The following is a 13,915-nucleotide window of genomic DNA, read 5'->3' as shown; positions in this document are numbered from 1 at the left end:
CACTTGTTCAAGTTAATACCAACAATTTGCAAAGCTAAGCCTACAACTGAGCATCACAAATAGAATGCTGTGCCATTAGAGGTTATATTTAATTTCCAAATGTCCTTTATGCCAGCAAACAGTTTCCCACAGAGCAATGGCATGTGTTTGTGTGGACAGAAGGAACTTCTTTGTTTTCCCAGTGAGCTTCCAGTTGCCTCTAACAACAGAACAGCTTCATTTTCTGCCTTCTTTCTCTACCCTCCTGCCCCATTTTTTCTGTGAGACATAGAACAGTGTTAGTGGATTTGTGGTTTTACTTCTCTACACTCAAAAATAAATGATTTATGAGTCTTTAGAAGGATGCAATGTCAGTGTCCAGTGGCCACTAGCAATCCCCTGTTAGTGCTTGTATCTGTGAGAACCATTTCTGACAGTTACACGCCTGTGCACGAAACTGTGTGACTTTATCTCCCATACCCAACAATGGAAAAAGGCTTTCACAAAAAAAGGCTGTGGATGTTTACAGCATAACAAGGAAAAAATCTCATGAAAAATCCCAACAAAACCTGATTTTTTTGTTGTTGTTTGAAAAGCCTTAAAAATGACAGCACTGCAAAGAATATTCAAGCAACTATGTTGTTTTGTATTGGAAGAGGGAGCACTTTGCACAAATCCAGATTCTGGCCAAAACTTTAGAATAACCTAACAGCTTTGGCATGCTGTGGTTAAGACATTACCGTAAGTCTGACTTAGAAGACTAAAATGTTTCTTTTTTAACTAAGGAGAAAAAAAAAGATTTCCCCATTATTTGAATTTAACGTTATTCTGGGACTTTTTTTTAAGTTTCTGAAGTATGTATCTATCTAAGCCTTTTCATCACTATGTGTTTTTCTGCAGGTTCTGGCTTTGATTTACAGAAAACAACCAACATCCTGACAGACTGTCTCTTCTCTCCACCAAATATTTTCCATCAATTGTTATGGTATGAAAAAAAAAACAACCTATTAGGAAAATATCGTATAGACCACATAAGACTCATTTCCTTTCAGGAATGAGATGTTCAGATGAGAAAAAAAAACAGAAGAAAAGCAAATCTTGCTGAAGTTGAAAATTGAATGAGCAGGAGAAGGTCAGCATTTCTTAGTTTTGTGACTGGTTATGGAACGTGAAGAATTGCCTAGGCTAAGGATCACAAATTCTTCCAGCTGTGCTGCTTCGCCGGGAACAGTGGGACAAAAGCTGGAATTGGTGCTCAGCCAGTTTCAAACAAGGGGTCTTTTTACCTCATTCAAAATAATCCAACACTACACTGTCATTATTTAATCTAACATGCAATGTAGCTGGTTGGAATGTCGATCTGGAATATCTGACTCCTTTGACTTCTACAAAAGTTTACCCCAATTATTTGAGGCCAACATGTAATTTATAGGGATGTAAGTGTGTGGGTATCACGTGCCGAGCTTTGGACTTGAGCTTAGTTTTACCCTTCTCTTGCTGGCATAATGGAGGAAAATGAACAGACCATTAACAAACAGCCTGAACGGAGGATGAGGCATGATGCTTCCTGTGTTTCCTCTCCCATTTCTCAGTGAAAAAAGGGGCCAAAAAAAAGGCAAGCTACATGTGCAACAGTGTTTTCATGCTAACCACAGACCTGAGCCATAACAGAATTTGCCTTCTACTTTAGATCTCTGAAAAAACCACAATCCAGTCCTTAAAATATGCCACCATGCTGATACCAGCTGTCTATAGTTTGTTTTCACCTGTTTAAAGTCCTTAAATTACTGAAGAGATTTAGCATAGATGACTCACAGCAGCAGCGTTGTCAAACCCAATAGTCTATCACACTAATAATGATCAAAGAGCAGTGCTTGTCATGGTACTTCTGTATCAATACTGATTGTGTTATAATCAGCGTGGGGCTAAAAAAATGAACACATTGGCCACAGACAATGCAATACAACCCCAAAACAAAAAATACCACCTGTTAAGCAAATCACATTAGGTACAGATTAAGTGCATTTGCTAATTAATTGTTATTTCATTTATGAAAGCATGTTTTATATGTTGCATATAAGTTCTATAATGCACATGCCACAGTGCATGCTCTAAAAGGAAAGGATATGGAGTTTATATTAGAGTGTCCACTTGGCAACTGAAATATAAATGCAAATGATCTTTTCAATAGCTAAATTTTTAAACAGCTGTGATTTAGCACAAACCCATTTATTCCCAAGAACCCAGAGATGATGCAAAGGTCAGGGGCTTGCTCCTCTCTGATTTGAACAAAAGTAATTTTATTACAGGGTAGAAAAGCCTTAGCAAATTCAATTACTGCTGCAGTTATTCCATTTGCTTTGCAGATTATGGTTGAATATACCACTGGAAATGAGGAAAAAAAATGCAGCGATGTCGCCATTGACTTACCCAAATGTACTGGGGACTAATTCAGCCCACGGATATTCCCATTCAACTCCACAAGTCAATGGATACACAACAATCACCAACACAAAGTGGGGAAAACTGGGAGGGCAAATAAACACTCATAGAAGGGGCCCCAATTCAGTACTATCTGGCCTGAAAAAGGCACTCAGGCATGACTATTATGAGTAACAATTTGGATGGTAACAGAAAAGACTATTGAAATTCCACATAAGGCTGTCAAAATCAAAAATATCCCTTAGGATTACGCTATAGTTCGGAGGCATTAACCTTGTGGAGAAGCATTGGGATATCATAAGGGAGGGCCATATGGTTTTGAGGAGTGGAGTAACAGAAATGGGATGAAATTCAACATTACTAAATGCATAAGCATGCACTTGGGGACTAATAACAGTCACAAACTACAGCAAAAAAAAAAATGGGATGAAACTTCATATTACTAATTGAAAGATCACACCAATTCAAAGCTATTTTTGCTATGAACTGGAAGATCTGGAGTTGACAACTGAGAAAAAGGCAGCCTGGTATATATATCAGGCAATTTAGGATGTCAGCAGGATGCACTATACAAAAGAGAAGCATGCCATATCAGATGCTACCAGCCAAGATAGGAAATACCATTTTCATTATACATCACTACAATCTCATCTGGAACAAGAGTTTATAGTGCCAGTAACCCACATTTTGAAAAGTTAATGAAAACACAAACAAGTGCAGAGAAAAGACACAAGGATAAAGAAGAGAATGCATTGTAAGAATGGAGATTAGAGGAAAAGGGCTGGTTTAACCGTGCAAAGTCAAGGCTGACAGGATATGACACCCTTCTGGAAATGCACCAGAACACTGCAGAGCGACAGAGACACAAAGCAGGAAAACTCCTGTTCGATCTTCAGTGAAATAAAACCAAGAATACACTGGCATAAACTTCCCATAAACTAATGAGGATTGGAAATTAAAAAGTTTGTTAAGTGTGGAAGAGCAGTGGGGATTTGGAAGAGCTGGAGATGGGGAAAACACCTCGCTGACGTGAACTGGAACTCACAATATGATACCTGGCAAATGGGTACTCAAAGATCCAGAAAACCTTTTTCATCCCATGCTCCTGCACTGCCGTGCCTGCTCCCCTACAGAAATGGCAGCTGGAAGTTGTATACTGCTGACATTGTAACCTGGCACCGATACGAGTTCATGTTTTCGCAGCTCTGCATTAGCAACATACACCCCTGAAGCGTCCGATCTCTTTAAACATCCCACAACACGCAGCAAGCTTTTCATTCAAGCTAAGCAAGGAGCTGAAAGAAACCCCGTTTGACCTGCACCTTCCTGAAGAAACATCCCGTACATCAAGGCTGAATTCGACTACATTTGGAATTACTGATAGAAAAGTTAATCTCTTTGTGGAAGAAAAAAAAAACCCAAACCCTTTCATTTTCATAGAGCAATTTACACACTGTGCTCTCACTCTTTTGAGACAGAAATGACACTGAAACATTTTGACTCCTACAGCACACTGAAGACTACTAAATCCTATTAGCAACAAGAGGGGAGGTTTTCCTCCTCTTCTGAAACTGCAGTTCAGCAGGAAATCAAGAAGTAGTTCACATCGGCACACCACTGCACAGACTTGGTGCAAACCAGCTCTTAGCATTCATAATCCCCGGACAAATGTGATTTATGCTTGCGGTGTAAGACCACAAAAGGGCAGGACAACTCATGGTTTGATTCATGCCAGCAGGCGCTGTCATATTGCAAACAGCCTCTTCAACTACTGCAAGCGCCAAGGTCAACTAACCCAGTTCATGATGATGTCTGGATGAGCTCCACTGTCTCCTCTTTCAATTTTTCAAAGGTAAATATTCCCATATGTAATACTGAGTTACTGTAGGTAAATGTTTTCCTCTGTAGTTCAAAGAAACATGCCAAGAGTTGTTTCCCAGAAAAACACCCTCAAAACAGAATTTATCACAAACACTGAACATTCTCCACTAACGCCACCCACTGTGAAGACCTATGCACCTAAACAGAAATTACACATCTTCATACATAGGTGCTTGCAATTCAGCACCTAAATGTAAAAGCACTGTCCTATGTTTCTAAATGCTTTGTGTCTACCTTCTTAAAATTAGGCCATTTTTATGTTCATTCATCGGACTGAAAACTTTTGGTCCCAGTTGCTGGAATCCTGCATTACTGACAATTCCTACAGTTCCTCTGTGCCAATGAAACTGAGAAGGGTTTCACACGGAAAAATGGGGAGGCTCTGAGTGAGTAACAGCAGTTGCTTTCTTGATATCAAATCTTCTCAAGACGAGACTGAATTGGTTACCCCACTAAAATTCAGCCTGGTTTTGTACCAGCAAAGGAACCTGAGGCAGGTTTTCAATTGTCTTGAAGACAGTGTGGTACACACCACCTTCAACGAGATCAGACAGATACATACCTGCTGGTGGCCAGGCCTTGATATAGCCAGTGCAATGGACAACAGCATACTGTGCTTCGCCTTCTTTTACTGGGCCAAGGCCATTCCTAAATGGAAAGGAAACACAGAAGTATTATGTTGACTGACTTTCAGAAGAGCTTTATGCTTTTAAACTACAACTACTAATGATTTCCTGGTATTTGCAAGTTATGTTAGAAACAACCCACCATCAGCGTAGAGTTCTGTACGATGTCAGCTCCATTACAACGCTATTCAAGCCATACCTGTTTTCCATAATATTTCTCTGAGAAAGATACTGAAGCTTATTTCAGACATGGAGCTGGTTAAGACAAAGAAGTCGAGAGACTTGTGCAAGGTTTACAAAAAGATCCAGTGACTCCACCACAGCTGAATTTAGTGGCAAGTTCTCTCTTGAAACTCAGTGCTGTTTGACACCGTGTGCTAACACAGATGTTTGTCCAGTAGTACTCCTTGAGTGAGCTTAGCCCAGTGGAAAGTAAGAGTGCTTATGGCAACTAACTGTTGCGCTAAATTAAGTAAAAGTACCTGTATCTTTTTCTCATGGTGGTTATTCTGTTCAGAGGTAAATGATCCAGAGGAGCATTTCCACACCTAGAAGTAAATTAATATTTGAAAGGGCTCAAAAAAGAAATCTAAATACTCAAGATGAACATGCATTTTAAGGTGTTTATTAGCATATATAAGTAGACAATAATGGATACTTATTTCTGATAGAAAGTCACAGATTCATGTTTTCTTAGAACTCGAAGCTTTCACAGACTGAGCTTTTTGAGTGTGGTACAAATATTGTCTTTACTTTATAAAGAAAAATAGAAAAGACTACAAAAGGATTCCCTCCTGCACACCCCCAACCTAAAGACTATTTGAAATAGATATTCCAAGAATGGCTAAAGAATAGATACACTTCAAAATACTATAAAACAAGGGTGAAAACTAGAGAAGAATGTAAGTCAAGCCCCCAGATATCCACACAAATCAACCTCAGTGTTTCAGTAGCTCCCCGGGACAGAGCATTTTGACTGCCATACACCAGCTACTATGTTAGTAGATACTAATCTAATGTTTACAACCACAGACTATTTACACTGTCAAGTAACTTTGTTTAACACTTGTCCATGTATATTTTGTGATATTTCTAACTATGCTGAACTGCATGATTTTAACAATCCATTTGAAGCTGAGTAAATAGTTTGAAGGGTAAAACCAGTTCATTTTTAATGGAAAAAAAGAACAATAACAATGAAAGAAGTAATCACAAGGAAAGTTCACATTATTTGATGCTCATTCTTCCCACAAGTTTGTTGGTTTGGTTTTTTTTTTTCTACCAGTCACTGCCAAGGAGAAGGAATGAACAATTAAAATAAGATTTAGAATGACAAAAACAATGGAGCTACTGGCACGCATAAAATTACTCTCGTGCACTGGAGTTTACAGAATCAGGGTGCTAGGGAATAACTGCAATCTGAACTGTTGTTTTAAAAGCTGGGGCACAACTGTAAACAGGACATTTGGCCTTGTTCCCTTCGCACAAAGAAGTCCTCACATGATCACTGTGTGCAGCTTGGAGGAAGAGAAAGCAATGTTCCCAGCTCTGCCAGCCTGTGTTTCTTTCCCCCCAGTTAAGGGGGGGAAAGACGCTATATAGCTCTGAATTCTGATCTTGCAGGTATGAAGTATATAAACCCCTTACAAAGGCACCCAAGAGCCATACATTCAGCCTCCTCGCATGAATGGAAGAAAATCCACCACATAACCTAAGAACAGGCATCTGTTTTAATGTGTGAAATATTTTGCTTTGCATGTTTCATTCCATAACAAATTTGCATCATCTGTTTTCAGCATATATACTGGATATAGGCTGCAGATGCAATTGTGTACTTTCCCTCCCTAACCACACAGACAGAAATTTATTGCAATAGCAACAGGCATTTTATCCCATTAGCACTCGAACAACAGAAGTGCCCACAAGCCCCAATCAGAAGAACTGGGCTGGCAAATCTCTTTAAAGCAGCCCAAGCAATGCAGGAGAAGTTGGAAAATTGCAAAATAAAAACCCTCTAACAATTACTCATTTATCTAGCATCAACCAGCTGACATCTGGTTAATTCATACCAGGCTTAGGTTAATTCCTACATAGCTGGCAAGTTTGTAGCTGAATTCCTGTTTGTCTTCAAGATTCTTTTAGTATTATTGGTTTGCTGAAAAAATACACAAGAGTTGGTCTTTCGTTACACTTGTGAAAGCTTTGTTCCCAAAGTATTGATTTGAACAATTTGACTAGAAGAGACAATGGCTTACATTCCAGGGGTGAAGTTGTCATGAAGTTCTCTGGGGAAAGCATCCTACACCCCACACTGATAAAAATAACTGCAACACACAGATGAGGTGTTGTTTTGTCATTAAAGGAAGACAAGTTTCAGTTTTACTCCAGTTCCAAAAGGAAGATCTTTGGAAATGCTTAATGGGAGTGTGTCATTACAGCTTTGTTTCCTAAGCGAGGTAAAATTAGTGCAATAAGGTATCTGAAGTCTAATCTGAGACAGGACTGGAACCATCACAGGAATACAAGGTAAAGGATAATACCTCATCCTGCAAATGAAAGAGCGCCTTGATCCCATGCACATTCTCATTGAAGACTGCTGACCCTCTTTCTTTACTGTTCCAGTCTTCAAGTCCAGGATTCGTCCTAGAAAAGCCAGGGAGAGCAACTGATGTTCAGTACATAAGTTTAATTCCATTTACTACGAACTGAGACGACAGTAAGTTCATAAGCTAAATGTCATCAGCCCAGTTGGGGGGAAAAACACCAACAAAAAATCTTGACCATGGTCTCACACAGGTTATGTGCTGGCTTAACTAATGACTTCAGCGAAGCTGACTGAGTCACAACAGTGATGGCTCTTTTCTCGGTTGGCCCAAGACCAACTTCCAAGGCAGGGTCAAACGTCTGGAGGCAGAGAATGACAGCAAGCATTTTTGACTCGATCTGCTCGTTCCACTCTTTACCAGAACCGTGGATAAAGCAACATGCATCATTCCCCTGACAGCTGCCCCTCCTCCCCTCTGCCTTTATGCCTATCCAGAACGCTTCCACCATACCACCACCTCACATATTCAGAACTGCAGTGACGGTGAGGAACACAAAAGATCAAGATTTTCTCCTTGATGATAAGATACAGGTTATGTCACAACAGCACTTGTGGTGACGCACTTTCAGAGTGGATAAAAACCTGACATATCGGGCTATTTTTAAAGTTAATTTTCAGCCGGATCAGGGAGATGATCTGACTCACCACAAGCAACATGAGTCTATGCAAGGTCCGTGGCTGGACCCTGCTGACCAGCATAAGCTGACTACAAACCTCAGGATCTCAGCCCACTGACAAAGCATTGAAAAGGGATGACAGCTACCAAGTCATCTCAACAGAGCACTGAGCTGACACTACAGCAGTAAGCTGGGGGAGGTCTTTATTAAAAAACAAAGGTAGCAAGGTGGTAACAGAATAATCTTCCCATTCTCCTGAGACAAAGCACAAGGCAGTGATTACCACAGAGAGGTTCAGATCAGTGGTGATGCGGTACAGGGTATCACCTAGAATCCTACTGTTTCGCACCAAAGAACTAAGAATGGACTTTGGCATCTACAGCTCGGTTGCTAACAGATGACTATAAAATCTTGTGCCTTAGTAACACAGACTAAAAATGAATAACTGGCCCAGATCCACAGTGCTTCAGGGCTGGATACAGCCACAAATGTGACAGTGGGCAAGAGAAATGCAGTGGAACAGCTGCCGGACAATTAAATGACAGCTACCAGCGCTGATGACACAAGACCATGAGCAAACCTACATGTTTAAAGGTGAGTGTCTTTCAGTAACTGAAACTATATAAGCCAAGTCTTTACTATGATATAACTAGACAAGTCTACAGCAAAATATGATACTGTACTCTGTCTATACTAAACTGAAAAAATAACACAGAATACATTAAAGGCCTCCCTCACCAGATTTACTCACAACTTTCTGTCCAAAAATGAAGCATGAAATAATCCTACTGCCAAACGTTAATTTCAGAAGTACTTTAACTGAAAAATATTTACCTCCATCCATGAATGGGAATAAAATAACTTACAAAACAGTTTAAAGATTATTACTTTAGATAAGGAACTAGGCAGCAGCATTTTATTCTTAAGGTATACTCAAGATTACTTCTGGAGGAAAGCCATCCTTGTCAACAGAAGGTTAGATACCATTTGGTATAGCTCCAAGGTATAGATATATCTCAGATGGTTAAGTTGTTAGCAAGCCTGGGACCAATTCCTAAAGATGCTTCAATTCAAAGCACTGCGCTACCAGCACTCATACCACTGTATTTCCCAGCTCAGTTTATGCTGACCCTATGATGTAGGATGGATCTAAGCTTCAAATCCACCTCCCTCCCCTGCATCCAAGGGTCTCTCTCAGTCTCATTTTCTACAGGTAAAGCCACGGTCTATTTCCCCACCAATTTAGAGAAAGGGAATATCATTACACAGGAGGCAAACAGACTCACAAATGAAGGCAACACATGATGAAGCAAATAAAGACAGAATATATGTTCAGCACCCAATGGCTGTTCATATTGAGCGTCAAGACAAATCAAACTATTAAAGGCATTTTTCTCTTTGGACACAATAACTTTGTCATACACATCATCAAAAGAAAAGTCATTTTCTGTGCACTTTTATTTTTTTGCATCCCAATTTAAATTCTTGAAGTGACACAAACAATCCAAAAGCAGTGACAGTAAATGTAAGTCAAACAGCTCATAGAAATTTCTCATTTTTTATCATTCAAGAGCATCTATAAAAATAAGTATACTTCACAACTATGTGGTTGCTAAGCCTAAAACTGCTGACACATGTTCCTTTGGCATGTCTGGAACCCCCGACAACAAAAGTCATAGTTTTTAAATATAGCTTTTTGTTTGGCAATGTCTTAGAAATATGTACCAGATAACAAATAGTCTAAATTTTGCCCTGACTTACAAAATCACTGCAGGGGGTATGTGGGGGTATGAGTCAGAGAAACGTGTGGTGCACAGATATTATGACAAAGTGCTCTCAACAGCTTGTTTCAATAGTCAGTCATGTGTGTATTAACCTTGCAGAGCTCTAACAATATAGTGCAGATTTTGATAAAGAACAAGCAGCTTGTGTCTCATACTATTAAACACTTACAATCAAATTATATTAAAACGAGGAAGAATTATAGGTGACTAGACTAAGGATAAAGCTTTCAATTTATCTCAGACATTCTCATCTGTGCACTCCCTGGCGTAAGAGGGATCTCCTAAGACCCAGCATACCAGGGCTTGTTGGAGCTTTGAAGTTAATAATACTGGTGTTGCCAGGTGTGCAGAGCATATCTGGGAGAGTAAACTGGGAAGAAACCCACTGTGAGATCTGCACGCAACCAGTGCAGCCACGCAGCACAGGTAGAAGCTAGCTTTGGGAAAGGAACAGCATTATACTACATTCTTGCACCCTGTGTCTGCTGCAGTATTGCACACACCACCGAGAGCTTTCTCTTGCGCCCTGTGTCTGCCTGCGGTTACTGCACAGACACCACGAAGGGTTTTCTCTGCAGAGCTCTCCTATTTCATGATGGCCATCTGGATACAGTGTTACCGCGTTTTATTTCCACCCTAACTGCTCGAAAAATCCTCTTCATTTCTAGACCTAGACTTACAAGCACTTAGCTTTCACCAGATAATTCCAAAGAAGGCAAAGAGACAGGACACAGTGAAGTCAGGACATGCTGGAGTTGTACCCCAGTGTTTGTCGTGACTTCTTATCGCTGTGACAATCTGCAACGGTGACAATACAATGTCACCTGGTCTCAAGACAAAAGTCCCAGCCATTTCTCCTAGGCTCCCTGCCACTCCACAGCTGACTGAGAAGGGAATGGACCCACACCACTCTGCTTCTGCCAGCATGGAACTGCAAAATTATCTTTTACCTGCTTTGATACCAACTATAGTTCACTGCAGCTGCTCCTGCGATGGACCTTGGCAGGCCCCATGCTGCGGTCCAAGCAAACTGGCATAAATCACAACGTGTCCTATGGACAGCTCAGCTCAAGGCGGTGGCATGCTCTGATGAGAGCTCCATCACAGAACCATAAAATATTCATATCTCCATGTGTTCCTGCATCTTTTACACTGCTACTGCTACCTCGGTGATAAATGCTCAGTTAGGTTTCTCCACAGGAAACACATACAAAGTACATCCAATATTAAAGTTGGCAATTATGTTCTTATTAATAAGAAATATTCTAGGATGCTCTGACAAATTCTGTTAACTGAATAGCGTACATGTACATTTTTAAAATTTCTTCTAGTTTCTTCAGAAGAACAGTTTTAACAACCCAGTGCCACCGCTAGCTGGATCCCTTATGAGCTTCCCCATAAACTGGTAATTGCAAGTAGTCCACCTTCACGTTAAACTTTTCCCCTCTCCAGCTCCAGACACAACCTTCAGATACAGCAAGCGTAGGATGTGTATCTCCATCACAGCACTACTGTGACTGACACTGCTGTCTTATTACCATTTACAGCAGCTGCACAACTCAGAGGAAACCAGAATTTACTCTGCTGCAAAAGAGAAAGCAAATAAATGAGTACAATGCTTATTAAAACCAGCACACAAATCTCTCCGGTTGGTCCGGGTATAATTGATAATTTGTTGAAATCTACCCACTACAGTCCCCATCCAGAAGGCAGTATTGCTTAAAGCTGCAATAAACTAGTCCTCTGAGCAGGAATCAACCACATGACCCAGGAACCTGGGACCACAGAGGTGAGGACAGTGTGCAAGTGACTCATTATTTGGGTAACACTACAGAAGTCATATAAAGGTCTTCCCAGTAAAAAGATTAGTTAGCAACAGATTCCAGTACTGAGGATACAAGCCAGAAACATTCCCCTTGTGTTATGCTGCAGCATCTTTTCAAAGATGCTCTAAAAACTTTCTTATAATGATCAAGGGGACAAATGTTCGCATTGGCACAGATACACCCCTTGTGTGTGCAAATAGTGAATGGATTATGCACAAACCTTCCTGTTCTGGATCTCCAGTTCCTACCGTGAATGTTCAAATACCTTTTCTGTGCTTGCAATGTTTGAGATGAACGTAAGCCAAGGACTGGCCTGGGCCTACTGAAGTTCATGGGGTTTCAAATCTGGGAGTTTGGCTCAAATCCATCTTTACACAATAGCACCAGCCTGTTAGAAAATTCGTTCCTCCACGTTTAAGCACTGCATGCTAAGGTTTATAGTCTGGTAATCAAACACAGTCTGTTCATTGTTACTTTTTCAGGTTTTTTTTTGGTTTTGGGGGGTTTATTGGGGTTTTTTTTTGTTGTGGTTTTTTTTTTTTTTTTTGTGGATTCAAAACTTCATAAGCTTCAACACCTAATTTTACCACAAATGCTTTCTCTGCTGGATTTCAAGTTCCTAAGAATCCTACAGTCTCTAGTTAGAAAGGAGGGTTGTTACATAAGGGTATTCTGCAAAAATTTCAGTGTAAGTTGAAATGGCTGTCTCTAAAAACAATAATATGGTATTCACATCCAGTTTGCAGCATGAAAAATAACCTTTTAGAGCAACAAAAGACTACTACCTGCTTACAAAGATCAGAAGAAATCTGTTTTTGCCTCAAGCACACAAAAATACTGTTGGCAAAGTACATGACAGAATTTTCCACTTCCCTCTAACTTATCAGTAGATGGACTGCTATCTTGAACAGAATCTTGGACCTGATAAGGAAACAGTCTGCATTAATATATGGAGTGTCCCTTGCTCTCAATACCTTCAGCAACCCAGCAAACTTTGTGCTGTAGATGATAGAGTCTTGTCTTACAAAGGACTAGTCAGGTATTTCATAATCATTGTCAGCCACCGGATTGTCTACATATTTCTTTCCAGGCAAAATAAAATAGAGGATATACCAAGTTTGGTTTGGACAAGATAACAAAAGATGACTTTGTGCTCATTAAGTGTACTCCCCAGGCTACTCACGGAAGACAAACAGAACACAGGAATACAGCACCCAGAAATTCTTCTGAAAACTAAACACATCTTTATCTTACTATAAAAATGGAAAGAGCAAGAGAGGGATGCAGGAAAACAAGAGGAAATAATTAAAAATAAAAACAAAGTAACGATCAAGATACCGATGCTTCTGGACGCAGTTCCAAATGTAAGCTGACCCTCAAACTTACGGGTCAGAGAACAAAGGACTTCTTCTATGGTGATGCTTAGTCTTTATTAGTACATTAAGTCTTTAGAAATAAGCGGTAGAGATCAGCTTAAAGTTGTGTGTTCTCAACTAAAACTACTAGGTACCCATCCATCACACAGAAGCGCAACACTGCAAGCAAAATATTTATCATTTGTAAGGGGGCAGCACAGAGAAGTCTATCACTCATGAGTGCAGCATCAAAAACCCAACTCTGTTACTGTATCCTGGCATATGAAAGATGCGCATGAAGACAGCATTAGTGGTTGGACACTGACTCCACAACAGTTTGTACAGATAGAAGACACAGGCAGCTGCTTGGGATAAACAATCAACTTCCAGAAAACAAAGCAAAACATCTTTTTAAAAATTTTTCTTTTATCAGTTTACATATATACACACCAACTACAGCTGAACATTCAGCTTTACAGCACTAAGGTACTCAGCTAACAGAGTTCCTCTTGGAAACAATGGATGCATTATGAATACATAAACAAAATGTCTTTAATAAGAAGATTAAGTAGCCTGAATTTCATCAATTTATATGAAATTACTCTTGATAATCTCATGGCAGAGCAAAGCAATTATTCTGCATTAATTCGACAATTAAAAAAAAATAAAAACCTTTAAAAATTCATACCCTTGCAATTGTAAAGGTTACCATTTTCTCTCATGTTTAATGCAGCTCTGCAACTGCTGTAAGCTCTACTGCATTTAATAAATACACACATTCACCCTGTGGATCCCACCAA

At 39.9% G+C, this 13,915-nt stretch overlaps 1 protein-coding gene across 3 annotated transcripts in view; it reads right to left on the bottom strand.

The window, feature by feature from the left end:
* ARNT2 (aryl hydrocarbon receptor nuclear translocator 2) overlaps positions 1–13,915 on the bottom strand; it is a 107,398-nt gene that overhangs the window by 38,573 nt on the left and 54,910 nt on the right. For all 3 annotated transcript variants that reach the window (XM_040600654.1, XM_040600655.1, XM_040600656.1), the window contains 3 exons: positions 7,469–7,571; positions 5,411–5,476; positions 4,865–4,950 (listed from right to left, as the gene is read on the bottom strand). In XM_040600654.1, the coding sequence (XP_040456588.1) occupies positions 4,865–4,950; positions 5,411–5,476; positions 7,469–7,571 (255 nt within the window). The remainder of the gene's footprint in view (positions 1–4,864; positions 4,951–5,410; positions 5,477–7,468; positions 7,572–13,915) is intronic.

This window comes from Falco naumanni, chromosome 7 (assembly GCF_017639655.2).
Source record: "Falco naumanni isolate bFalNau1 chromosome 7, bFalNau1.pat, whole genome shotgun sequence".
Lineage (NCBI taxonomy): Eukaryota > Metazoa > Chordata > Aves > Falconiformes > Falconidae > Falco > Falco naumanni.
The sequence above is the reverse complement of the archived record's forward strand: the minus strand, read 5'-3'. Positions and strand labels throughout refer to the sequence as shown.